This window comes from Chelonia mydas, chromosome 23, assembly GCF_015237465.2.
Source record: "Chelonia mydas isolate rCheMyd1 chromosome 23, rCheMyd1.pri.v2, whole genome shotgun sequence".
Lineage (NCBI taxonomy): Eukaryota > Metazoa > Chordata > Testudines > Cheloniidae > Chelonia > Chelonia mydas.
In genome coordinates this window covers 9977275-10004948 of record NC_051263.2, presented here as the reverse complement: position 1 = coordinate 10004948, position 27674 = coordinate 9977275, and the positions used below count along the sequence as shown (strand labels likewise).

Below are 27674 nucleotides of genomic sequence, written 5' to 3'. Positions count from 1 at the left end.
GCCAGCCGGCCGCAGCTCCTCAGCACCTGCCCGCTCAGCCCCACCTCAGCGCTCCTGCCTCCCCAATGTCCTCCCTGGTGCTGCGCCTGGCCCCCTGCACCTGGCCTGTCAGTGCCCAGCGGGGCCGGAGCCAAGCGCCCCCTGGAGCCATGTGTCAGGCCCTGAGTCCCTCCTGTGCCGGGCTCCCGCCAATCCACAAGCCAGGAACAGGCCGTGACTCCCGGAGCAAGTATTTCAGTCTCACAGCAGCAGCTCAGTCTGCTCAACACGACTCCAGGGCCAGGAACTCGCTCCTGCCTGACATTGGCAACAGTCTTAGGCTGCTCCAGCCCTGCTCCTCGTCCTGCTCCAGCCCTGCTCTCGCTCCAGCCTCGCTCCACCCACGCCCCGGCCTCCTGAGTCCAGCTCCAACCACGAGGCCTGACCACCTCCAGCACCTTCGCTGACACCATCACTTCCAGAGGGAATGGCACTGAGGTTGCCGGGGGAACAGGCATTCTCCGGCTGCCCGGAGCCATTGTTCCATTCACCAGGACAGTCCGATGCCAGGACAGTCCCCCTGAGCTCTGGAGAGGACTAGAGGTGCCTTAGGACACCTGCCGTGCAGCTGCTGGAGAGTCAGCAGCAGACATTGGGTGAGGAATGGAGCCCCCCAGGGCAGGGGCCATTCAGGAGACCCAGCGTGGGGGGAATCAGGCCTGGGATTCTCTGCAGCGGCTGCTCCCACACAGGCCTTGGAGAGAGGAGCTGCGAAACCCCCACAAAGCGCCGTCCCGGCACAGAGCTCTGTAGCACTGGGACCGCGTACGCGTGAGCCGCAATCCAGCAGGGCCTTGGGCCAGCCCCACCCTCTCCCATTGCCCCGCTCTGGGAGGCCAGGGCACAGTTCACAATTTAGCATGGACCAGCTGCAAGGATCCTGGCAGGCTCTGGTAAGGTTGGAGCAGCATTTTCAATGTTCGGGAAAAGCGAGATCTGTGCAATAGGCAACGTAGCTCCATCTGGGCACCAGCCAGCTCCTGTGCCCCAGAGAGCTCCCACAGCTCCCACTGAACCAGGGACGAAGGGGGCAGGAGGTTGAAGGAGAAGGTGCCATCCTGGGACCCAGGAGACCCATGTTCATTTCCCAGCTCTGCCACAGATGCTCTGTTTGTCTTCGAGCAAGTCCCTTATTCTCTCTCTGCAGCGGTTCCCTGTCTGTACAGTGGGGGTAGCAGCCAGGCCCTGCCCTGAAGGGGGCAGTTAGAATAAATGCAATCGAGGTTGGGCAGTGCTCGGATGCCAGGGGGATGAGGGCCAGGATGGTGCCTAAGACAGACCGAAAGCAAGGGGGAGCTACAGAGCCGGTGGTGAGAGGGGTTTGGCCTTTGACAATCTGCTCTGAGTGCCTGGGCTGCCAGACCCCAGACAGCCACTGGCATTGCCAGACCTCCCTGATCTACGGTGCTGCTGCTCTCCCTGCTTCTAGGAGTCACTGCCTCCCCCTGGGCCGAGACCCCCGCAGCAATCATCTCCTGGGGCTGCCGTGGCACTGAGCATTAGCAAGGCCTGGGACTCAGTTGGGCGGGGGACGGGCTGCTATTAAAGCAGCTTCTGCATCGTTGCAGCGGTGGGAGAGGAAGCAGAGACGGGACCGTTTTACACCCCGTGGCCAAAGCACCCGGCAGCTTGGGAAAGTGGAAAGAGCCGCTCGGGTGGACTGGGAGCTGGGGGTGGGGAGAGTTCATGAATCCCCGTTCTGCACTGTCACGAGAAGGAGGAACCGGGATGGAAGTGATTCTCCCACTCGGGGATCCAGAGACCCCCTGGCTCCAGTGGCATGGACGCAGGGAGGGGCTCTGGCCTGGGGTCTGCAGGAGCTGGGACTAGAGGAGCCCAGCGGTCCCTTCCGGCCTAACGTCTGTGACTGTGGGGAGCGGTGTTGGATCATATTAAAGAAGTTCTGTATTAAAATCACAAATGAGTTTGATTCCCCATAGTTTCAATTCCAGGGTATTACTAATTAAGAGGTCTCTTGGTTTTTGGTGCTGTTTCTCTCCCTCTGTGTGTGAAACTTGCAAGCTGCTAATTGTGTTAGTACATTCTGAGACTGAGTCTGTTCTCAAAGCAATTCACAGAGAGAGAGACTCAAAGCAATACTCTGTAACAACAGAAACAGCACCCAGAGACTCCCCGCCCTTTTGTTGTATTAACAATTCTGATTAAAATAGAGATAGAGGATGTATGTGGATGGAGGCTTGGTGTGGATAATAACTGAATGATCAGGGAGGTGCCAGCCTAAGAATCCAATGTCCATCGGCTGAAGAAGGCGTCAAGTGGAAATAACCAGAGGACCCCCGGAGGGCAGACTGGAATCCACCCAACAGCCTCAAGAATGGGAGAACCAAAGAACAAGATAACATCTAGCAGCACGGAGCCGTCAGGAATGTGCTATCTGCTGATTGATTCAGCAACAGCATGATGAAGCAATTCCCATAGACTGGCATAGGAAGAAATTCCTATAAAAATAGACTCTAAAAAGTGAGAACTTTGGGGTCTGATTCTGCAAACCAACTTCCAGGAGCATCAGATGAGCATCTGACAAGAACCTGCTCCCTCCTCATGTCCAGGCCACCTGGCCAGTGGCTTGGCATGAGCAACTCTAAGGCTGGTAACTATGATAACAACCTTGCAGAACCTGTGTGTGTCTGTTTGTATGAATGAACTGTGTGAATAAATATGAGACTTGAATGGAAAGTTATAGCTATAACTAACTGCTTACTATGATTCTTTCTGTATTCACAATAAATGTGGTATTTTGCCTTTTTCCCTTTCATGAGATCCTGCTGGTTTTTATTTTATTGGTATAACAGCGGAAGGTCCCTCCCATGACCCCGGTGGGGAAGGACAGGCTCTAAAGCCTTGGCGAGGCCAGAGCAAGTCTGGGCTGGGGCATCCCATGGCTGGGGAGTCACACAGTGGCTGGCCTGTGACTCGCCTGCCCATTGTGACACGCCCCTGCTGGCTGGCACAGCCTCATCCCCTCACTGCCAGGCTTGGCTCTGGCAGAGCGAGAGCTGGCACGTGCCGCTGGGGAACGCTGAGCCAGCAGTTCCAGCTCCGCCACCGGCAGCAGAAAGTGGGTGGCCCATTTACGCGCAGGCTTCTGCCCACTCCTGACTCCAGGTAGGAGAATCTTCTAGTGTCCACCTCTGCTTTTCCATTGCATCGCCAACCACACCGAGCCTTCCCCGAGCTCCTGGCTGGGCGGCGCACGTCTGCCAAGTGCCCCGGTGCCGGCCGACTAGCCTGGTGCCAGTCAGGAAGCGGGCAGCGGCATGCGCACAGGAGGGAGTCTGGGGCGGCTCGACAGAAGGGGTCGCACCAGTCGAGCCCGGAGGGGACGGAGACAAGGAGGAGGGTTTGGCAGGGCTGGTGGGAAGGCACGGGAAGGCGGCACAGGGTGTTAGATGAGGCATTGGGCTGGGACCCAGGAGAGCTGTGTTCAGTTCCCCGCTCCTCTGTAAGTCTTCTGCGTGAGATCAGGTGAGTCCCCGCCGCTCTGGGCCTCAGCTAACGAGGGAGAGCAGATCCCTGCTCTGCAGAGGGGCGGGTTGAGAGCCTAAATACCAAAACCCTGCCCCTCGTCCTACTCCAGCCCTGCTCTTGCTCCAGCCTCGCTCCACCCACGCCCCGGCCTCCTGAGTCCAGCTCCAACCACGAGGCCTGACCACCTCCAGCACCTTCGCTGACACCATCACTTCCAGAGGGAATGGCACTGAGGTTGCCGGGGGAACAGGCATTCTCCGGCTGCCCGGAGCCATTATTCCATTCACCAGGACAGTCCGATGCCAGGACAGTCCCCCTGAGCTCTGGAAAGGACTAGAGGTGCCTTAGGACACCTGCCGTGCAGCTGCTGGAGAGTCAGCAGGAGACATTGGGTGAGGAATGGAGCCTCCCACGGCAGGGGCCATTCAGGAGACCCAGCGTGGGGGGAATCAGGCCTAGGGTTCTCTGCAGCGGCTTCTCCCACACAGGCCTTGGAGAGAGGAGCTGCGAAACCCCCACAAAGCGCCGTCTCGGCACAGAGCTCTGTAGCACTTGGACTCCGTACCCATGAGCCGCAATCCAGCAGGGCCTTGGGCCAGCCCCACCCTCTCTCATTGCCCCGCTCTGGGAGGCCAGGGCACAGTTCACAATTTAGCACTGACCAGCTGCAAGGATCCTGGCAGGCCCTGGTATGGTTGGAGCAGCATTTTCAATGTTCGGGAAAAGAGAGATCTGTGCAATAGGCAACGTAGCTCCATCTGGGCACCAGCCAGCTCCTGTGCCCCAGAGAGCTCCCACAGCTCCCACTGAACCAGGGACGAAGGGGGCAGGAGGTTGGAAGAGAAGGTGCCAGCCCGGGACCCAGGACACCCATGTTCATTTCCCAGCTCTGCCACAGATGCTCTGTTTGGCTTCGAGCAAGTCCCTTCTTCCCTCTGTGCTGTAGTTCCCTGACTGTACAATGGGGGTAGCTGCCAGACCCTGCCCTGAAGGGGGCAGTTAGAATAAATGCTATCAAGGTTGGGTAGTGCTCGGATGCCAGGGGGATGAGGGCCAGGATGGTGCCTAAGACAGACCGAAAGCAAGGGGGAGCTACAGAGTCGGTGGTGTGAGGGGTTTGGTCTTTGACAATCTGCTCTGAGCAGACCCAGACCCCAGGCAGCCACTGGCATTGCCAGAGCTCCCTGATCTACGGTGCTGCTGCTCTCCCTGCTTCTAGGAGTCACTGCCTCCCCCTGGGCCGAGACCCCCATGTCACGGAGTCCCTGGGCGATGCTCTGGAACTGCTCCCCATGAAGCCAGGCAGGACTCTGGGGAAGTCTCCTTTCTGTGAGCAGCCTGTCTACAGGGCAAACAGCTCACACAGCTTCCACCTTCCTGGGTCTGACCTCGGAGCATTCAGCATCCTCCGCCCCTCCGTGCGCTTCCCACAGCGAGTCCGCTCAGGCGGGGTCCTGGGGAAGCCAGAGGGTCCTGCCCCCCAATTCCGCAATCATACGTGACTCTCAGCCAGCCAGTAAAACAGAAGGTTTATTAGACGACAGGAACATGGTCTAACACAGAGCTTGTAGGTGCAGAGAACAGGACCCCTCAGCTGGGTCCATTTTGGGAGGTAGTGAGCCAGACAACCACGTCTGTACTTCACTCCATGTCCCCAGCCAGCCTCAACTGAAACTCTCTCCAGCCCCTCCTCCTCTGGGCTTTGTCCCTTTCCGGGGCCAGGAGGTCACCTGATTCCTTTGTTCTCCAACCCTTTTAGCTCTCACCTTGCAGGGGGGAAGGGCCAGGCCATCAGTTGCCAGGAAACAGGGTGTCGGCCATTCTCTGTGTCCAGGCCCCTGCACATACCTGCCCTCTAGGGCTCTGCAAGGATCATACACCCTTACCCCACCACCTAGAGACTTAAGAACTGCCTAGGGGAAACTGAGGCACCCCCACACTATTCAGAGGAAACATTAAGAACAGTCCCACTTCGTCACACGCTGCAGCAATCATCTCCTGGGGCTGTCATGGCACTGAGCGTTAGCAAGGCCTGGGACTCAGTTTGGCGTGGGGGCGGGGGGGCTGCTATTTAAAGCAGCTTCTGCGTCGTTGCAGCGGTGGGAGAGGAAGCAGAGATGGGACCATTTTACACCCCATGGCCAAAGCCCCCGGCAGCTTGGGAAAGTGGAAAGAGCCTCCCGTATGGGCTGGGAGCTGGGGGTGGGGAGAGTTCATGAATCCCCGTTCTGCACTGTTACGAGAAGGAGGAACCGGGATGGAAGTGATTCTCCCACTCGGGGATCCAGAGACCCCCTCGCTCCAGTGGCATGGATGCAGGGAGGGGCTCTGGCCTGGGGTCTGCAGGAGCTGGGACTAGAGGAGCCCAGCGGTCCCTTCCGGCCTCACGTCTGTGACTGTGGGGAGCGGAAGGTCCCTGCCATGACCCCGGTGGGGAAGGACAGGCTCTAAAGCCTTGGCAAGGCCAGAGCAAGTCTGGGCTGGGGCATCCCAGGGCTGGGGAGTCACACAGTGGCTGGCCTGTGACTCGCCTGCCCATTGTGACACGCCTCTGCTGGCTGGCACAGCCTCATCCCCTCACTGCCAGGCTTGGCTCTGGCAGAGCGAGAGCTGGCACGTGCCGCTGGGGAACGCTGAGCCAGCAGTTCCAGCTCCGCCACCGGCAGCAGAAAGTGGGTGGCCCATTTACACGCAGGCTTCTGCCCGCTCCTGACTCCAGGTAGGAGAATCTTCTAGTGTCCACCTCTGCTTTTCCATTGCATCGCCAACCACACCGAGCCTTCCCCGAGCTCCTGGCTGGGCGGCGCACGTCTGCCAAGCGCCCCGGTCCCGGCTGTCTAGCCTGGTGCCAGTCAGGAAGCGGGCAGCGGCATGCGCACAGGAGGGAGCTCGGGGCAGCTCCACAGAAGGGGTGGCACCAGTCGAGCCCGGAGGGGACGGAGACAAGGAGAGGGTTTGGCAGGGCTGGTGGGAAGGCACGGGAAGGCGGCACAGATGAGGCATTGGGCTGAGACCCAGGAGAGCTGTGTTCAGTTCCCAGCTCCTCTGTAAGTCTTCTGTGTGAGATCAGGTGAGTCCCCGCCACTCCGGGCCTCAGCTAATTAGGGAGAACAGGTCCCTTCTCTGCAGAGGGGGGGTTGAGAGCCTAAATACCACAACACCCGTGTGCTCAGCATGGTGGGGTCAGGTAAGTGCCCAGACCGGGAGGTAGCTGGTGGCCCTGCCCCTCGTCCTACTCCAGCCCTGCTCTCACTCCAACCTCACTCCACCCACGCCCTGGCCTCCTGAGTCCAGCTCCAACCACGAGGCCTGACCACCTCCAGCACCTTTGCTGACACCATCACCTCCAGAGGGAATGGCACTGAGGTTGCCGGGGGAACAGGCATTCTCCGGCTGCCCGGAGCCATTGTTCCATTCACCAGGACAGTCCGATGCCAGGACAGTCCCCCTGAGCTCTGGAGGGGACTCTGGGGAAGTCTCCTTTCTGTGAGCAGCCTGTCTGCAGGGCAAACAGGTGAAATCGCCACAAAGCTCTGCCCCCGCACAGCCTGCCTGCCTGCCGCTCTCCCGCCTTCTGCTTCTTCCCCTTCACGGTGGTGTCAGAGCAACTCCTGCTGCTCACCAGCCCGCCCCCCGCTCCCCCACCCCGCTTGCCTCCCCCACCTGGGACCTGCCACGGCCCCAAGATTCCTGGGGGAAGGGATCAGGGTAATTTCCCTGGGCAGGAAGAATCCTGAGTGCTTGGATGCAGCCTGTCTGCTGGGCAGTTTGTGAACCAGCAGAAGGAGAGGCGGGAGAGACCCGGGGGAGGCCGTTTGGCCTGCGGGATGGGCCTGGGAGTCCGGAGACCTGGGTTCTAATCCTGCCTGTACTGCTGACTGACTGGGTGACTTTGAGCACATCTATTGGCTTGTTTCCCTGCTGGCTGCCTTGGCTAGTTAGAGTCTGAGCCCTACGGCCCAGGGATTGTCTGCAGCACCTGGGGCAACAGGGCCCTGATCTCAGCTGGCAGCTGTAGGCGCTGGTGGAATGGCAATACGTGGACTGGCCCTGATGCTGAACGGGGCAGTCGCCTCTCATCCCTCACAAGCAATGCCTTGTCCTGGCTTCTTGCAGGATGGCTAAGGAAGTCCGCAAGGTCCCCTTGAAACCCATCCGTGCCTGGGAGGAGACAAGACCTCCTCGAAGGAAGAGTCCGCGGAAGAGGCCACAGCAGCAGCAGGAGCTGTGTGTGCCTCAGCCCTTCCATGCTGGTGAGTGGGTGCCTCCTGGGTGGGCGGAGGGGACTGCAAAAATGGCAGGGGCCATGGCCCTGCATTGCGGTGGGACTTGGCCCCTCTGGGGGTTGGGGTTGCAAGACCAGGGTGTCAGTGGCGGGAGAAGACTCCATCACCTTTGTACAACTCTGGGCTGCCATGAGATGGAGAGACAGGAAAACCCAGGCAGGGGGGAATGGCCCCTCCTGCTGGCAGCAGCTGCAGCCCCTGCATCTGATCGGGGCATTGGGGCGGCAGCAGAAGCATCAGGTGGAGACTGACTGAATTGCCCACCCCGATCCGTCACACTGCGGGGTCGGAAGATGTTTCCACCGGTCGAAGGGGATGCTCTGTGCACTGTGGGTTGTTAAGCCTAGGATTGCAGGGCGCCGGCCAAAGCATGAGATGCCCCCTGATGTTGCAGCCCCATCTGCTGGCTCCTTTGCAGGGGAGTGACACATGGCACAGCACAGGGCATTTGGGTGGGGGGGTCGATGATGGGAAACCAGGGCCTGCCCAGGTTACACCCGGTGGCTGTCGATGGCAGGAGAGGCAGTCAGAGGAAGCAGAACGGGCAGGCCCTGGGTCCCCGTATCCCGCGCAGACTGGGTAGCTCCTCCCTCTCCCGCAGCGGGGAGCAGACCGATTCACTGCCAGTCCCTCTGCCCCCTCCAGCAATGGCCCGGAGAGCGGGGACACCACTCATAGCCTGACATCATGCCTCCTTCCAGGTGTGGCGCTCCCCAAATCCCCAGGCTCAGCCTGCATGCTGGGTGCGGCAGGGAAGTGGGGTGGCCGCTGGGAACCAGGGCTCTGACTGGATCTTTGCTGGGCTGAGCAGCAAAGAGTTGGGGAAACCAGGGATGGCTGTGCCAGACCTTGTTGTGCATTAGGGCTGCTACCCTGCTGGGGTGGGAGCGGGGGGCGAGGGTTTCTGCTAAGATCTCTGTCACCCAGCCTGCAGCTTGGCAGCCCCAGGTATTACCACTGCTCTGTTTTTGATCAGATTCACCATCACCTGGGAATGCCTCCTGCTTTATGGGGCCAGACTCGCAGGAGAAAGAGAGCCTAGAGTACATCAACGCCTTTCTCAAGGGCAATGAACAGGTACCAAGAGCCCTCCTCTGATCTCTCAGCTACTGCCCTGTCCACATGCACCATCCGTCCTTCTCCGGATGAGGCATGGATTCTAAGGCCAGACGGGACCACTGTGACCTCCTGTATAACACAGGCCAGAGACCTGCCCCCAAATAATTCCTGTTGAAACTAAAGCATCTTAAAAACATCCTCTCTTGAGTTGCAAAAGGCACCCACCATGGCCCTTGCCCACTTGTGCCCACTGGATTTGGCCAGTCCCCAGCGTGATGGGTTGCCCCCCTTTGAGGTGCCACCTGATGTACTGGCTTATCACTGAGCCCGCCTGTTCTGCCAGCCTGGGCCCCCGTTACCTTGTCTTGTTGGGCTCGGCTCACAAGCCTCTTCCAGCCATACACACAAGCAGGGCCACGCCCAGCTGCAGAAAGACACAGACACTGAGATCAGCTCTGGGAAGACTCAGCTGAAGGGCCTTGTCCCAGTTCTCTGGTGCCCACCTCCTTTGGAGTACAGACCCAAAGGTTTTCTGACATTCGCCCCCTCCCTCGGTGTGGAGAGAGGTATGAACAACTCTTTGCCCCTCCTCCCACTTACTAATTTATACTACAAACTGGGTTGTGGTATAAACAAGAAACAAGATGATTAACTACAAGAGGTAGATTTTAAGCGGTTATAAGAGATAGCAAACAGAACAAAGCAGATTACCGTAGTAAATAAACAAAACACACAAACGAAGCTTTACACACCAGATAGATAGGACTAGACATTAGCAAATTCTCCCTGAGTGATAAACAGGTTGGCAGATTCTTAAGGCAGAAGCTGCCTTGGTTTTGCAGCTTGGATTTCCCAGGTTTTCTTGCACAGGCTAGGAATCTCTCTCTAGCCTGGGACCATCACTTCTCATGGTTCAATCTTTGTCCCTCAGGTGTTTCCAGGTATCTTATTGCAGGGAGTCTGAGGTCCCGTCCCGTCCCCCCCGCGATGTCATTGTTCCCCTTTTATCTTCTCTTCCCACCTGCTGGAAAACTCTTTTGCTGTGACCTGGGTCCAACAGGTCCCGTTGTGTCGCGTTATCTCGGGGAGGTTTCTATTGCACGCAGTTCCTGGGGTAGCCCTAATGCTTGTGCATTTCCTCCAGGAGCCAGTGTTTGGCTTTTTTGCTGTTCTACCTGAAAGGCTGTTTTGAACCTCACAGTGTTGTTCAGGAACACATACACAGCTGAACTTCAGAACGTCACATCCAACGATAGCACATGCAATCCAATGAGACATTAATGTCTAGCAGAGAAAGACTTTTAGAATGATACCTTACAAGACATACTTGGTACCAAACATATCCTAATTAGATGACAGTGGCGAATATTGGGGTGTCAGGGTGTCACACCCAGATGTTCCTCCCACTCTATCAAGCCCCCAGTAAGACTGTCTGGCTGCTTAGCCCCCATCTTGCAGTTTCCTCTTTGGACACCTACCCCGTGAGATCTGCTCCCTCTCTGGTCTGGTTTCACACAGAGCTGCCCTGCCCAACCCACATAGTCACTCATGTTGGGAGATGAATGGCCTTCTGGCCTTCGGCATATCAAAGCCTGAGCAGCGCTGGGGGGAAGCTTTCTGACATCTCTCCCACTGGCAGCTCCTTTCCACGCTAACCTTCCTGTTTTTGTCTAATCTCTGCGGGGCATAGGAGGAGGCCAAGAAACTTGAATTCTTGGATTGTGTCATCACCATCAGCAGGGCCGTCCTCACGAGGCACCCACAGAGAAACCTGGCAGCTTTTCTTGGCAAAGCCCTCCTTGTGAAAAAGATAAAGGTGAGTAAAACACACACTCGGGCTATGTTACTTGGGGGGTTTAGTGATTGGCCTGGAGAGCTCTGCAGATTTGTCTACCTTCAACTGCCAATCGCTGGATCGTGTTGGACGTTTGTCTGTTAGACTGAAGAGCCCATTTTCAAGCATTTGCTCCCTGTGTAGGTACTTACAGACTGTCATCAAGGCACCCTGTAACCTTCTCTTTGTGAAGCTGAACTGATTGATTTCTGGAGTCTCTCACTATAAGGCATGTTTCCCAGTCCTTCAGTCACTCTTGTGGCTCTTCTCTGACCCCTCTCCAATTTTTCAACATTCTCCTTGAATTGTGGGCACCAGACCTGGACAGAGGATCCCAGCAGTGGTCGCACCAGTGCCAAATACAGAGGGAAAATAACCTCTCTAACAACTGGAGATTGCCCTGTTTGTCCAGCCCAGGATGGCATAAGCCCTTTTGGCCCCAGCCTCGCACTGGGCGCTCCTGTGCAGCTGATTACCATGACTGAAAAGTCTTTTCCAGAGTCACCGCTTCCCGGGTTAGAGCCTCCCATGCTGTGAGTGTGGCCTGCGTTCTTTGGTCCTGAACATGTCACTGTATTGAAACGTAGATTGTTCCCTTGCACCCAGCTTCCCTAGTCACCAGGTCGCTCTGTATACACCATTCTCCCTGCACAGAGCCCCAACTCCGCAGTCAGTGCCCACTAGGGAACTAGCAACAAATCTGCTCCGTAGATTGGGAAAGTCTTTGCTCTGCGGCACTGCAGAAAGCTTTCCGGAGCTTACCTCCCTTCCCTGAATGTGGGACAGCGTGTGCTGGTGGGTGGTCCAGTGGGCTGGGGCTCAGTTCCTCAGTGAGACCTTTGGGCAAATCACTTCCCCCTCTGTGCCTCAGTTTCCCTCCCATGCCTTGTCTCGTCCAGTTAGCTCGTGAGTTCTCTGGGGGAGGGACTGGCTCTCACTGTGTGTGTGCAGGACCTGGCACAAGGAGCCTGGTCTCAGGTGGAGTCCCTGGGTGCTAATGCTGATGGAGCCTTTGCAGTGCACTGGCGCGTGATGCTGGGGCACTGACCACAGGCCCTGCACTGCGCTCCCCAGCTGGAGCCCTGCACACCATCAAGCCCACAGTAGGACGACCTGTCTGCCGAGGCCACGTGTTGCAGGCCCTGCTCTTTGCTCCCCAGTTGGAGCCTTACGGGAGCTCGGAGCCCGGCTGGCACTTCCCCACATTGTCTCCCCAGGAGCTGATTGATCTTGAGTCCGTCGACTCCCTGACCAGCGGGGTGCGTCAGCAAGCGATGCTCGCCATCATGGAGCTGAGGTACCCGGCCTGCCCGCGCAGCCCCAGCTAGTGCTGTGTGCAGCCAGACACGCCAGCCTCTTGGCATGGCCAGTTCTCCAGGGCATTGCCCCCTCTGCTCCTCCCCCGTCTTCTGATTCCCCCGGGCACGTGGCACCAGGCGATGGTGCTGGTGGATGTGAGCTGGCACCCGTGGGTTGGTGGTGGAGGATCCTTCGGTGCCTGGCGACCTCTCCAAGTGGCCGTGTGAAGATGTGGGGGAGGGAGCGAGGGGGTTGAACCGGTCCCCTCTGGGACCCGCAGGCGATGGCTCCGGCGGGAGAGGGGCAGTTGGGCACTGCTGGAGGGAGCCACCGGAGTTGCCGCCAGCTGTGCCAGCTGCATCACACCGGCAGCTCAGCGACTCCCTGCGGCTCAGAGGCTGGGCAGGCTGAGCCCTGGCACGTGGCACAGCCTACGCCATGGGGGGCTCTCTCTCAGTGCCGCTGGTGCCCTGCTCTCAGCTTCCCAGAAGCCTGCCCAGCATGTCCTGGGAGCCTGAGGCCAACATCAGTGCATCAGTCTCGCCTCAGCCCTCCAATCCGCGCGTGTCTCTTCTCTTAGCAAAGTGAAGCCACTGCTGCGGGGAATGGAGCTATCCAGCCTGCTCAATGTCTGCTTCTCCAGCACCTTCTCCCTGCCTCCAGCAGAGACCAACCAGGGCCTGGAGGCTGCTCTATACGACAACGTAAGCCCCAAACTAGCCATGAGGAGCTGCCCCAAACCGAGGGGGAATCCTGCAAGTCACTCGTGTCCCTGCCCCCTGGGTTACCTGGCGCTGGCATAAGAGTGTAATGATCACAGCTCCTTGGCAGCGCTTCAGCTCAGGACCTGCAGTACCAAAGCACAAGCCCCACCGCCGCAGATAAAGGAGTAACTCCCTCATAGGGTAGCAGTAGTAGGCATTTATCCTTCACAGGCACCGGCAATTAGTGGGGAACAGACACTCCCTTCACAAGCACATTCACCCCAGTGCATGGCTGAGGGCCATGAGATCGGCTGCTTGAGATGCACACAGGCCAGGGGAAGTGAAGCTTGGCTGGAAATCTCCCCTCCCGCTCAAATGCGGAGTCCTTCCTGACTCTTCTAATGCGTTAGACTGTGTGCAGTGGCCTCCCTGGGGACAGCAAAAGCGGGTGGGGTCCTGTTGCCAGGAGAGTTTGCAGTAGGTCCCCTGCGGGTACAAGTGAGAGGGTGAGCTGGAATAGCGGGGGCTGCCATGGCCTGGGGCATGTCACACGCCAGGGCATTGGTTCATCGCCTGGCTGGGTAACGCCACTTGCTGTGGTTTCTCCTCTGCTCTGCACGCAGACTCTGAACACCATGGATGAGCTGTTGAAGGCCTTGGTGTGCGAGGAGGAGAAGCCCAATCTTGTGGTGCTGCAAAACATCATGGAGGTGTGGGGGCATGGGGGCAGGAAGGGGACGAGTCCTGTAGCTGGGGTGGGGCTCTGGGACCTAGGCTCCATTTAATCCCAAGCATGGGACACCCCCGTGCCTTCTGCTCCTCAGAGTAGTGGCCCCACACTTTCCTTTGTCTTTCTCTTGCTCCTAATGCATTTACAGAGCTGCTTCTGATTGCCTTTTATGTCCCTTGCCAGTTAGAACTCATTTTTGCCTTAGCCTTTCTGATTTTCACTCTATGTGCTTGTGCTATTTTTTGGTACTTCTCCTTCGCAATTTGTCCCAATCTGTTTCTCTCAGGTCCTGCTCCCCTGGACCGCATCCAAGGAGGTGCATGTGCGGCTGAGGGCAGTGGGAAGAATCACCTGGCTGACCAAATTCATCTCTGGTCAACACCAATTCAAGGTGAGCAGCCTGTGACTCTGGCTGTCTCCTAAGTGCACTGAGCAGCCTCGCGGTGCAGCGCTCCCTGGCAGGGAAAACCCGGGCCTGGAATAGTGACTCAGCAAGATCCTCGGTAGGAGTCCAATCTAATGAGCCCTGATGTGGACGGGTCTGTCCTCTGACTCCAGTGGGCCTTGGGTGGAGCCCCATAATTCTATCTCCAAGGACTCTCCCCGCTGTTCCCCTAGGACCAAAGTCTGCTCCGCAGGGTCAGCGGATTTACACAGGATCGCCCTGAGAGCACCCTCTGAACCCAGGTGTCTGTTCACCCCCTTCGTCAGTTGCCCCCGGGATGCTTTGGCATCAGCTCCTGCCAGGCTGCCAGATGAACACCCCCTGCTCTGGGTGCTCAGGGCCATTGAGCTGCTCCAGCTGCTCCATCCCCCCTGTGGCAGGGCCTCCCCTCCGGCAGCTGGAGGGGGGCGCTTGGATGATATGCCCCCAGAGGCTGGGGCAGCAGAAGAGAAGGAGGGAGGTGGGAGGGGACACAGTGAAAGGGATGGGAGGGGCCAAAGGAGCCAGAGCAATGGGGAGTGGGTCAGGGGAGGCCGTGCAGACCCCAGGAGAGGAGGGCAAGGGGCTTGGTGCGACCTGGGGAAGAGCAGGGAGCGAGCGCAGGGGCTGCAGGAGGGGCAAGGGAAGGTCTGGCAGGAGGGGGAGGCTAGAGGGGGAGGCTGCAGGAGAGAGCCGGCAGGAGAGAGCCGGCAGGCTGGGTGCGGCGCAGAAAGTGGGGGTTGTGGGGAGCTCCAGGATGGAGTGAGAGAGGCGCAATGCAGAGAAGAGGAGTCCAAGGTGACCTCACGCTCCTGGACCTGAGGTCAGTGGAGGGAGGGGGATGGGAGAAGGGGCTGCGATTAGGAGCTTGCCCTTGAGATGGAGACTGGACGTTAGTTCATTCCTTACCCAGGTCCCCACTCGAGGGCAACCTTTGCTGATTTTGCTACCCAGACTTCCCGTCCCTGCTGAGCTTCCCTCAGTCCCTGGTGATGGGCCCCATGGCTCCTCCTGCTCTCATTGTCCCCAGTCTCTCTGCGCTGGGCTCTGCCTCCCCCGGTTCTAGCCCCTTGCTAGTGCAATGCCAGGGGGACATGCTGCGCTGGGCCTGCAGGGGCGAGTGACTCCCCTTGCTCCCTCTCTCCGTCAGGGACTGGAGGAGTTCAGAGTCCTGGGCCAGCTGGTGGGCTGTCTCACTCTGCGCTGTGCTGAGCAGGAGCAGGAGATCTGCCGATCGGCTATGGAGGGACTTCACCACCTCTACAACTTCATGCTGCGGCAAAAACGTAAGAGCACTGGAGACCCTTGTCCTTCCTAAATACACTGACATGGGGTTTCCAAACATGGGAAACATATTTATTGAACACTTCTGCCTTTTCTGCATCCTTTTAAACAGTCTCCATCTAGTAATGAGTCTACACCATTGCTAGGATTTCTTTTGTTCCTAATACACTTTTTGAAAAAAACCTCCTTAGTATCCATAGTCCTTCAAGCCATGGAGTTTCCCCTGATGTCTTTAGCTTCCCCTGTCCATATTCTACTCTTCATAACTCACATAAGAATGGACATACTGACTCAGATCAGTTCATCTAGCCCAGTATTGGGTCTTCTGATAACGGCCAGTGCCTCATGCTTCAGAGAGAATGAACTGAAAAGGGAAATTTGGAGTGATCCATCCCCTCTCATCCAGTCCCAGCTTCTGGTAGTCAGAGGTTTAGGGACATGTAGAGTCTGGGGTTGCACGGCCTAATTATCTTGAACCCAATTATCCTTTTAGGCTTCACAACATCCCACGGCAACAATTTCCACAGGTTGCCTGTGCATTGTGTGCAGAGATACCTTCTTTTCTTTGCTTTTAACTTGCTGCCTATTAATTTCAGAAAGTGACCCCTAGTTCCCGTGTTATGTGCAGGGGTAAATAACACTTCCCTATTCACTTTCTCCACACCAGTCATGATTTTATAGACCTTTGTCATCTTCCCCCTTAGTTAGCTCTTTTCTAAACTAAATGGTCCCAGGTCTACACTGCAGACCTATATTGTTATCACTCCATTGCTCAGGGGTGTGAAAAATCCACACCCCTGTTGGCAGAAGCACCCCTCCCACTGACATAGCTAGCGCCTCTCCGGGAGGTGGATTAAGAGCTTGTTGGCAGAGGACCATCTTCTCTTCAACGCTACAGCGCCGGTGCAGCTATGGCGATAGAGTGGTTTAAGTGTAGACTTGCCCCCAGTCTTTTTAATCTTTCCTCATATGGAAGCTCTTCCATACCCCTAATCATTTTTGTCGCCCTTCTCTGCACCTTTTACAAGTCTGATATATCTGTTTTGAGATGGGGCGACCAGAACTACACGCGGTATTCAAGGTGTGGGCGCGCACATTGGATTTGTATCGGGGCGTTATGACATTTTTCTGGTTTATTATCTATCCCTTTCCTAATGGTTCCCAACATCTGTTGGCTTTTTTAAGTGCCACTGCACGGTGAGTGGATGTTTTCAGAGAACTCTTTACGATGACTCCAAAATCTCTTTCTTGAGTGGTAATTTAAACCCCATAATTGTGTATGTATAGTCGGGATTGTGGTGTCCAGTTTGCATTTATCAATATTGAATGTCATCTGCCATTTTGTTGTCCAGTCCCCCAGTTTTGTGAGATCCCTATGTAGCTCTTCGCAGTCTGCTTTGGATTTAACTATCTTGAGTCATTTTGTATCATCTGCAAATTTTGCTACCTCACTGGTTACCCTGTTTTCTGGATCATTGATGACTATGTTGAACTACACTGGTGTCAACACAGATCCTTGGGGTGCCCCGCTCTTTACCTCTCTCCACTGTGAAAACTGACCATTTATCCCTCTTGTTTGCTTCTTTTAACCACTGACCCATGAGAGAACCTTCCCTCTTATCCCATGACAGCTTACTTGGGTTAAGAGCCTTTGGCGAGGGACCCTGTCAAAGGCTTTCTGAAAGTCCAAGTACACTATTTCCACTGGATCACCCTTCTCCACATTCTTGTTGACCCCCTTCAAAGAATTCTAGTAGATTGGTGAGGCATGATTTCCCTTTACAAAAGCCATGTTGACTCTGCCCCAAAAAATTGTGTTCACCTATGTGTCTGATAATTCTCTTCTTTCCTATCATTTCAACAATTTGCCTGGTACTGAAGTCAGGCTTGCCAGGGATCACATCTGGAGACTTTTATAAACTTCACTGTCACATTCGCTATCTCGTACAGAGGCCGATTTAAACATTAGCTTACATACCACAGCACTGCACAGAAGTTTGTTTGGCTGTCTCGTGAGAGCTGCAACCTTTGCACCAGGCAGGCAATTTACCATGCGGTTCTCCCACTCATCACAAACCCAACTGCTTATATGTCTATTGATTGAATCTCCCATTACTATTACCTGGCTTTTCTTTGTAACTGGGCTTCCCGCCTCAGGAGGGGCAGCCTCAGTGTGAGAGAATATCCTGACTTCATCTGGAAGGTGGGTCCCAACTATGGGATCATCTCCCTCTGCTCCAGCTCGATGTTCTCCTTCCCAGAAACTTTCACCCTCCTCAGCAGCACAGAGGCTGTCAGACGGGGGGTGGGACCACTCTACTGCATCCCTGAAAGTCTCCTCTATGTACCTCGCTGTCTCCCTTGGCTCCACCAGTTCAGATCCTCTGGCCTCCTGGTCTCTGAGGGCAGTAGCTCCTTGGGCCAAATGCCCAGATGTGCTAGCTGCCCACAGGGCTGGTAATCCTACATGCTGCATTCAGTGCAATCAACTGGAGAGCCTCACACTGCTGCTGCACTTCTGCCTGGTTTATTTTGACTCTTCCAGGGGGGTTAGTTTGTTTAGTTTTGTTCGGGGCGGGGGGGGGGAGTTTATTGGCCTGAATTTACAGTATGTTTCTTAGATGTACTTGTCTCTAAACTTCCTTGCAAAACTCCTGTTTCCAAAGCTAACCTCTGATTTCTATTGCCTGCTGTCTGTTTCCCCTCCCTGGTTCAGGCTCGACGCTGGCAAAGCAGAGTGCAGAGTATCTGCAGGTCTTCAGGGAGTGGCGAGCGGAGAACACCTTCTGGGTCACCTGGTTCACCAACACCAGCAATATCGCCATGGTAACTACTTTCAATGCTTCCTGGGATTGTTGTGCCCAGAGTTCTCAGGAGAGAGAAATTAACACCTTAGGAGTCAGGGGGAAGGGACAGACCCAGGCGTGTGACTGACCCCATCCAGTTGGGCCGGAGCCCTGCCTATGGCCCACTCCACCTCATAGAATCATAGACCTCAGGAGGTATCTAATCCAACCCCCTTCTCATAGCAGGACCAACCCCAACTAAATCATCCCAGCCAGGGCTTTGTCAAGCCTGACCTTAAAAATCTCTAAGGATGGAGATTCCCCACCTCCCTAGGTAACCCTTTCCAGGGCTTCACCACCCTCCTAGTGAAATAGTTTCAGAGTAACAGCCGTGTTAGTCTGTATTCGCAAAAAGAAAAGGAGGACTTGTGGCACCTTAGAGACTAACCAATTTATTTGAGCTTAAGCTTTTGTGAGCTACAGCTCACTTCTAGTGAAATAGTGTTTCCTCATATCCAACCTGGACCTCCCCCACTGCAACTTGAGACCATTGATGCTTGTTCTGTCACCTGCCACCACTAAGAACAGCCGAGCTCCAGCCTCTTTGGAACCCGCCCCCCCGACCCCCGCAGGTAGTTGAAGGCTGCTATCAAATCCTCCCTCACTCTTCTCTTCTGCAGACTAAATAAGCCCACTTCCCTCAGTCTCTCCTCATAATTCATGTGCTTCAGCCCCCCTAATCATTTTCGTTACCCTCTGCTGGACTCTCTCCGATTTCTCCACATCCTTTCTCTTGTGGGGGGCCAGATGTGACCTCACCAGTGCCGAATAGAGGAGAATAATCACTTCCCTCGATCTGCTGGCAAGGCTTCTACTATTGCGGACCAATATGCCTCCCTACATGCCACATCCCAAGATGCACTGGGTCTCATCCAAACCTGATCCCAGCTCCTTGTCAGGTGTGGTGGGAGCTTCCCCAGAGATTAATGCTCTCCAAGGCATCATTGCGTCCACGCACCAGTGCCAGCCCCTGCTGAGCACTAGAGAGTGTATCCGTGCTGTGCGGTATTGTGCCCCCGTGCACTGTCACGCTGGCCTGTGCCATGCACGACAGCTCCTGATTGCTGGCTGGGGACTGTGCGTCCCAGGTGCAGTAACCCAGCCCTGTCCCGGCAGAGCGGGCTTTGCCTGCACTCCTGGCTGCTCGGTCCGACTGGAACCGCACTGGGCAGCAAAAGGGGTTTCACTGGCGGGTTTGTTTCAGATGTTTGGGAAGTACTTCAACCCATCCGAGCGCATGGACTTCCTCCTCACTGCTATCGAGGGCATGAGAGACACCAGCGTCCATGACTCGGTGGCGGCCAGGCACATGCTGCATGTGATCCTGTGGGTCCCCAGCCCAAGCTTGGAGAGGGTAAGAGCTGCAGTGAGAACAGCCTGCTGGGGGAGCCTATCCGTGGGAGACTCTGCCTCTGGGCGCTCGGCATTACTGGGGGGCAGGTCCCGTGCCATGAGGGGGGTCAGTCTAGGTGATCTCCATGGCCCTTTGTGGTCTTGCAGTCTATGAATCGATAGGCCGGGAATTGGCCCTGTGTTCTAGGCCTGGAGCTGGAGAAGAGGATGTGGGAGGGCAGATGGCTCTCAGGTACGGCAGGTCCCTGGCATCCCAGATCAATAGCAGCGCGAGGAAGCCAAGGCTCCCATCTCCCCATTTCCCTTCCAGGTGTCGGAGGCTGTCATGAGCATCTACCACAACCTGGACTCCATCAGCGAGCCGCTGGCCCAGCAGCAGCTGCTCAGGGCCCTTGTCGTGCTGGGCCACCAGTACAGCGAGGAGGTGGTCACAACCCTGCTGGGCTGCTCGCTGTCATGTGACAGGTACGGGGCTGGGGCTGCTGCCGCTTGCGCTCCGGCTCCCCCGGACTGGTCCTGCTGCCAGGGACAGGGGCGTGCAGAACCTTCCAGAGACCTCCTGCTCCCTGCAGAGCTGCTGCTTGTTCTGGAGGGTTTTGCAGGCTGACATGCCGTGGAGACAGGCCAGCCTGCAAAACCCCATATGGCAGCCCTCGGCCTCCCCCGGGGCTGACACTCAGACCCGGCCCCCATGCAGCCTGCGCCAGGCAGTGAGGGCCCTTGCTGCATCTGGAGGGCAACAAAGGGCTGGCCGGTGGCGGGAGACCCAGCAGGGTGCAGGTGGCGGTGGGTGCAGGAGGCTGGCGGGGCTCTGGCCAGGTGAAATCGGCTCTCTCCCTTTGCAGCGTTGCTGTGGAGATGTGGAGGGTGCTGACATCCCACCCCAAGACCGCAGGAAAGGTCCTACGGGAGCTGCTCGACAGGCTGCAGGAATGGCCGCTGCGCCAGCATCACGATGTCTCTCAGCAAGAGGCTGGCGTCGCCCCCTTGGCGGTAAGTTCCAGCCCCTGCAGCAAGGGAAGGAGCGCCGTGTTCCCCCTCCACGGCCTGAGGGTGTCTCTCAGTCTCCCACTGGGTATCGCCATTGGGCCACTAGAGAGAGCGTGACTCTAGCCAGTGCTATGGTCGAGGCAGAACACGCCGAAACCCTCTCCTGGTGCTCTGGGACAGCTCTCATAGAACCGCAGGGTGAGAAGGGATCGCAAGGTCAGCTTGTCCAGCCCCCTGCCAAGATGCAGGATTTGTTGTGTCTATCCCAGCCGAGACAGATGGCTCCAGCTTCCTTCTATAAACCTCCAGCAAAGGGGCTTCCACAAGCTCCCTAGTCGTCTGTCCATTGTCCTACTCTTCTTACAGTTAGGAAGGTTTTCCTGAGATTTAATCTAAATCTGCCGTGCTGTCGTTTGAACCCATCCCCTCTTGTCCTGCCCTCTGTGGCAAGAGAGAACAACTTTTCGCCATCTTTTTTTCTGGCAGCCTTCGAAGAATCTGAAGGCCATTAGCACGTCCCCCCTCAATCTCCTCTTTTCCAAACTAAACATAGCCAGTTCCTTCAACCTTTGCTCGTATGGCTTGTGTTCCATCCCTCTGATCATCTTTGTCACTCGCCTCTGGATCCGTTACAGTTTCTCCACATCTTTTGTAGACATTGGTGACCAAAACTGGACACCGTACTCCAGCTGAGGCCTAACCAGCACTGAGTAGAGTGGTACTATCACCTCCCATGACTTGCAGGCTATACGCTGTTAATGCAACCGAAAATTGCATTTGCTTTTTTTTTTTTTTTGCAACAGCATCGCTTTGCTGACTCATGCTGAGGCTGTGATCCACCGCAGCTCCCAGATCCTTCTCAGCAGTTCAACGGTTATCCCCCATTCTGTTTCTGTGCATTTGCTTTTTCTTCTCTAAATGTAGCACCTCACTTTTGTCTTGGGGTGAGTTTCATTTTGTTGTCTATAGCCCAGTCCTCCAATTTACCATGATCCCTCTGAATGTGAGCTCTTTCCTTCAAAGTCCTTGGCAACTCCTTCATCAGGGAGCTGATGCAGGGCTGGAGTCATTGAAAGCTTCCCAGGGGACCTGGCCCTGGCCTGGAGTCAGGAGCCCTGGTTTCTAGTCCTGGCTCTGCCTCTGACCTGCTGGGTGACCTTGGGCAAGTCCCTGCCTGGCTTTTGTCTGTTGTTCTGCAGGGCAGGGCCTGGCTCCTGCAGGGTGCGTCTCTGGGTGTGTGATCCAAAGAACCCTAGCACTAGAGTAGCAGCAGAGCTGTGGACTCTAGACCTCCAGGAAATGCTGGTGACACCAGTGATCCGGGACGCCGGGACAGAGCCATTTGCTTCAATTGGAACCATTTTTTCCTACGAATCCCCTTTTTGAGCCTCGTAGGTTTTAACTGTTGACGTCACAGCTCTGTCCCGCAGCACTTGCTCCTCTGAAGAGCTCGAGAAGGGCCTTTTGCTGCTCAGACCTCATAACAAGTGTGATAGACACAGCATAGTGAAGGCAGAGAAAACCCTTGGGACTTAAATACATAGATCTGGCAGCTTGGTCAAAGAGGAGACAATCTGAAGGCAACTCTTCCCATAATGATAATTTACTTACCTGAGAACAGCGGGTGAGTCCGGTTTATTAAACCCGGACGATGAATCGATCAGACATGGAGAGGGCATGACTGTAATTCTCTTTGTTATCCACCATTCCCATTGTTCCATGTCCTCAGCCTGGTTTTCACTTGCTGGTGTTTTATTTTTCCTTCCAGAACCAGTAAGCCTGTATTGGACACTTTTTCCCCTGATCCCGGTTGAGGTTTTGTGGGCCTGTCTTTGAACAGTTCAAAAGCCAAATACAGAAATGATTGAATCTGGCTTTTAGTAACAGACCAACGCTAGAACTCGTGTACAAAATCGGCTCCCTCGCCGAGGCTGGGCTGTAAGGCCCTGGGACTCAGCAGAACCCAAGTTCAGTTTCGGGCTCTGCCAGACTCCCTGGGTGACCATGGGTGAGTCATGTCGCCTCTCTGTGCCTCAGTTCCATGTCTTGTACAACGGGGATAGAAAGCTTCCTTTGTGTGTCTAGCCTGGAAGCGCTAGGCCAGGGAATGTCTCTTTCTGTGCCTGGAAAGCCCCCAGCACACGCCCTGATTGCAGATAGGCGCTGGAGGTGCTATTCTAACCCTTATAAGAAGAATACACTTGATTTGTTTGGGGTCAAGGTGTTGTGCAGAGAAGTTTCCACAGATGATACCTGCTAATAAATACCACCCCCTGAGATCGGGGGTACAAGGAAGCAGCTGCTTATGTTGCAGGTAGCCGGCCCCGCTGCCTGCGATCCTAGCTGGGGCTGTGCAAGGGCTTTGAGGCTCTAACATGTCATCTGGAGGCGGGGCGCGAGAAGAGTTTTTATAGTGGAGGTGCTGAGCACCCCCTTACACCTGTCCACACACCCCACCACCCCTAGAGCTGGGGTCAGGAGCAGGGCCATGGCTCCAGGGGGGCGGGAGAGGGATGGGGCAAGGGGGCCGAGGCTGGGGCCACAGCTGGGAGTTGGCGCAGGGCCGGCAGCTGGGACCTTGTGTGTGGGGCAAGGAGCAGAGCCCAGAGTAAAAGCTTGGAGTGCTGCAGCACCCCCTGCACTCCTAGTTCCCATGGCTCTGTCTGCAGGGGAGGCAGACGTTGTTTTGGAAATGGCTTGTTGGGTCACCGGAGGGTGTTTCGTAAAGCAGCTCCTCCTTTCACACAGGTGGGGAAAATCCAGCGTCAGCAGCCAGTCATCGTGGAGCGGCTACACGAGGCAGACAGGGGCATCATCTCCAATGCCATCACCGTGCTGAGAGACATCCTCGCCGGCATGGACAGGCAGAGCGCCAGCACCGTGGCTGTGCAAGTGGCTGAGAAACTCCTGCCGTTCTTTCATGACGTAAGGCCTGGCGGCCCGTGGGAGACCCTTCAAGCCACAGACGTGTGAATGGGGGCTGGCGGGTGGGCTAGCGGGACCTATGCTATGGCCCCAGCCAGAAAAAGGATTGTCGAAAATGACATGAACCCATTCCCGCCTTCTTCTGCTAGCCCATTCTCCATCAGAGCATATGGCAGTAAGGGTGGGAACCCTGGTGTCCTGCAGGCCTGCTGACAAGGATCAGGGCAGCCTGGGGACGAGGCTTCCCTTGAGGGAAGGACATGCATTCCTGAGCCTGCATGCAGCGAGGGGGCCTCTGCAGCACAGGGTGCCGCAATGCTCCTGCTGGCTTCCAGGGTAACAAGTGATGGTACCCTGGTGAAAATCCTGCCCCTCCCCTCCCTGGCCAGGAATCCCACAGCTGGCCTCTCAGCTCCATAAGGAAACGGCTCCGTCTGTAGGTTCTGCAGCTACCGCCCTTTCCTCTCCCCTTCGTTCTCATGGCAGGGCAGCAACAAAGGAGGGGCTAGTTCTCCCCAGGCCTTTTGTAACCACAAACGAGCCCCCGCCAGCGTGTTCACCAGACTGATGTTCAGTCCCCCACTGCACGGCGAGAGCCAGCAAAGTGGGCGGGAGAAAGGGACCCATCCATTACTGCCTTCCAGGGGTAACGCCCCAGTGGGGGCTCCTGGAGGGACCACCCACCTCCCCAGCTCTCACAACGCTAAATCCTACCCTCAGCCCTCCCCAACTCTGCTGGGACCCGGCCGCTCTTGATTTAGCAGTGGCACAGGCCCAGCTAAAGATCAACACCAAGAGCAGCTCCTGCATCTAGGCCAGCACCCGCTCCTGATGGAAAGACAACTGAGAACTACTGTTCCAAGAGCCTGTCTCCAAAGTGACCAGACAGGAGAGCGCAGCCAAATAGATAAACAGACTAAAAGAACTTAGGAACACTTTTACAACAGACGTCACTCAGAGAACTGCCTGGTCTAGAACCTGGTGCCCAGAGGCGACACGTAACTGCTGATTGGGGGGGCACCATTTAAAGGTTCAGCCACTCTCAGAACAGCTCAAGTCAACCCGCCCCCCCAGGCTGCCCCCCCTTACCCTCAGCCTCACCTCCCAGAAAGCAGTGGCCCCTCCCTACAGCCCCCAGCTATTGCTCCTGGTTCTCCCTGCTGGGCACAGCTCGCCCGGCCTCCCAGGTCACTGGACTGGTCCGGCTCCACCAGCTGCCATGCAGCGAGGGGGCATCATGTGACCAAGTGGGGCCGACCCTGAGTTAACAAGAAACCCATGTGTAGGAGTGGGGCAGCCCTTGCCAACCCCCAAGCCCCTGGAGGCTGGGTGGTTTCCAGGCATGGCTTCCAAGGCCCCCTATCTGGGAGCTCCTGCACATTTACCACCCCTTGCTCCTGCTTAAATCCCCCCCAGGTCCCTGTGCGTGGCCCGAACAAACAGCAGTGTAGGAATTTGCCCCCCATGCCTGGCCCCCTTGGCCTTGCTAGAGGGTCGCTGTGGGTCAGCACCAGTGTGAGTCGGGCACGCAAAGCGGGAGGACAAAGTACACACATCCCTTCGCTCTTTGAATCTTTCCTCATCGCTCCCTCTCTGCCGTCCCTGTCCTGGTGCTGCTCTGCCCTGAGCGTTTCCCCCTTGGCTTGACAGGCGGGTGCTGATAGTCAGTGTGCCCAGAGCTGGGCTGCGAGATTCCCCAGGGGCTGTCTCACCCCACCTTACTGCTCTCTCTGGCCAAGAAGTTGCCAGGCCAGCCCCTCAGCTGGTGGAAACCTGCATCTCTATTGCCTTCAATGGCGCTATGCCCATGAGACTCTGGCCCCCCAGCTGTGCCTGTATGACTGGGGGGTGAGTTAAGCAATACCCCCTGCAGGGCAGACATCTCTGTCACAGTGAGCGCTCACCCTGCTGGGTGAGCACGACCGTCACAGGCGTCCTCCTCCCCACATCCTCTCTTGCAGGAGTCCAGCAAACTCCGGGTGCTCTCCATCGCCCTCTTTAAAACACCTGCTGGAGCTTGTAAGGGAGCCCAGCAGGAGGAAAGATGAAGGAGCTCGTCCTCCAGAGCCTGGTCCCGCTGCTCCTCCTCCTGCATGATGAGCGTCCCAATGTGTCCCAGGTGAGGCCACGAGCTCGAGCCTGCAGCTGAGATTGTTACAGTGACGAGGAATTTGTTGGGGGAGGACCAACATGTGACACCCCCCCTTTCAAGGGTCTGGCCGGCAGAGGGCAGGTGCTCAGTGCTGTGACAATCAGGTGCTCAAAATCACTTGAACGTTGAGTCCAGTAGCGCCATGACCATGGCGCCCCAGCCAACTGCTGAGTCTTCCCTGCCTCCTCTGAGGCCAACACTCCCCCCGTGCAGCCAGGCTGAGAGAATGGGTGGGCGGAGGGGTCAGCTCACCACTCCTACAGCCACTGGCCTCCGCACATGCCCCTGGCTGTGCTGGTGGGAAGAGCACAACCCTGGCCATGGTCCCTACCAGGACCAGAGCTACCCAGCCTCCGGATGGTGCCCATGACCCAATGTGCCCTTGGCCAAGCAGCCCGGTCAGCTCTTACTAGCCATGACATGCCCAAGCCCCCCCCTCCGCCCCGCCCCAGGTGCCTGTGCACACGCTCACTCTCATGGCCCCCATCACTTGGGAGCCAAATGCCCCCAGCAGTAATGAATTCACCCTCCTACCCCCCCACGAGGTGGGGAACTAAGGCACAGTGTGAGGCCTAGTGCCTCAGAAGTATTGAATGCCCATGGGCATTAGGCACCTAAATCCCTTTGTAGCCCTGGGCCTAAGCAACTTGCCTGAGTTCCTGCAGGAAGAGCTGGGAATTGAGTCAGGTCTCCAGCCATTGCCTTAGCCACACCTCCGCCCTTCCGCGAGCAGCCGCGGGCCGGGAACCGTTCCGCACACATGGCCTCCGGTAACTAGGCTAGTGGCTTTCAGCCAGGCCGTCCCTAGCCATTTGGGTGCCCTATCCAGCCCCCCGCAGTGGGACTGTGTGGGGTCCCAGGCCTCCCCCTCCCCCCCACCAGGGTCTGGGAGGCAGGAGCTGTGTGGGGCGACTTTTGGGGGGCCCACAGGCCCAGAGTGGCCTGGGGGATTAGCGGAGAGCTGGGAGTAGCCAGCTCTGCTTCCCTCGCCCCGGCTCCAGCCGTGTGGCTCGAGGGAGGGGGTTTGGGGAAAGGGATCCCTCCCACACACACATTCACTGACAGCAGCGGGAAGCGGAGCAGCCTGGCCCCAGCCCGCTCTACCCTGCCAGCTCCCAGCCGCGGCACTCCGCTTCCCACCGCCGGTGAGTGCGGGGGGCAATCCTTTGGAGTAGAGCGGGCTGGTACCGGGTTGCTCCACTTCCTGCCACTGCCGGTGAGTGTGGGGTCGCTGGGGGAAGAGGCTTGCGGAGAAGAGGTGGAATGGGGGCAGGCCAGGGGCGTAGCAGAGGGGGAAGGGGAAGAGGCCGGGCGGAGGGAGTTGTCTGGGCCGCCCCCAGGGACGGCCCTGCCCTATGTAGTGGGCGCAGCCCGCGGCGGGGCTGGCCGAGGTATAGGGCGGGTCACTGGGGCTGGGGCTGGGGCTGCTGCATGTGCAGCATGCAGCCGCCTAGTGGCACCATGAAATTTGGGGCAATTTGGTGCCCCATATTTCATGGTCCCCTATGCAGCCGCGTATGCCAAGGGACTGCCCTGGCTTCCACCTCCTGTAACCGTGGCCGGCTCGCCCCGGCCCCTCTTGTTTTGCAGGTGTGTTGGGACGCCCTCAGCCGTGCTGTGGAGTTCCTAAGGTGGAGCCAGCTCGGTGCTCTCGTCCAGCGAAAGGAGCTTTGGCGAGGCTGTGACTGCCTGGTGAGGGAGCCCTCCATTGCCCGGCTCCGTGCCCACACCGAGCCCCAGCCCCGGGACCACACCTGGCCCTGGCTGTAGTCCCGCTGCGTGATCCCCCCGGCAGAGGAAGGAGGGGCGAAAGCAGGACACTCCACAGATCTGGAACCTGGCCTGCAGGATGGAAAGGCCTTTAATAACCTTGTGCTCCCTTGTTCTGGCTCCTAGGTGGCGTGCTACAAGGAGAGGGCAGAAACCTTCCTCTGCCAGGCCATGGCCTTTCTGAAAAACCCGCAGGCTCCCATTAGAGAAGCGGCCATCAGGTTTCTAGGTAACCACAGAGCAGAGGGGTCCCTTAAGCAGGGGGGCTGGCTCCAGTTTCAAGCTCTTCTCAGTCCCTGCCGGCAGCGAGAAGTAACGCCTGGGCTCCTGATTGCCGAATGAAGGCTCAGGGGTGTCAGAAACCCGCAGGAGCAAGCTCACCCCAAACTGCCCTGATCAGCTGATGGGCCCCCTCCAACCCCACTGCTCCCCATGCAGTGCCCATCCCCTCCTCCCCCCACCCCACCATGGGCTCGTGGTAGTGGAACCT

General features: G+C 57.1%; 1 protein-coding gene across 1 annotated transcript; it reads left to right on the top strand.

Moving 5' to 3' along the window:
- Positions 1-7645: 7645 nt before the first annotated feature.
- On the top strand, positions 7646-27526 carry LOC122463689 (maestro heat-like repeat-containing protein family member 7). Its single transcript, XM_043534870.1, is given in 19 exon segments — positions 7646-7781; positions 8791-8891; positions 10564-10689; positions 11925-12004; positions 12587-12710; positions 13334-13420; positions 13727-13831; positions 15015-15150; positions 17340-17351; positions 17865-17974; positions 19199-19348; positions 19658-19812; positions 20193-20400; positions 23086-23262; positions 25224-25262; positions 25264-25299; positions 25301-25381; positions 27005-27106; positions 27311-27526. Coding segments are annotated over 19 exon segments (2181 nt in total).
- The last annotated feature ends 148 nt before the right edge of the window (positions 27527-27674 follow it).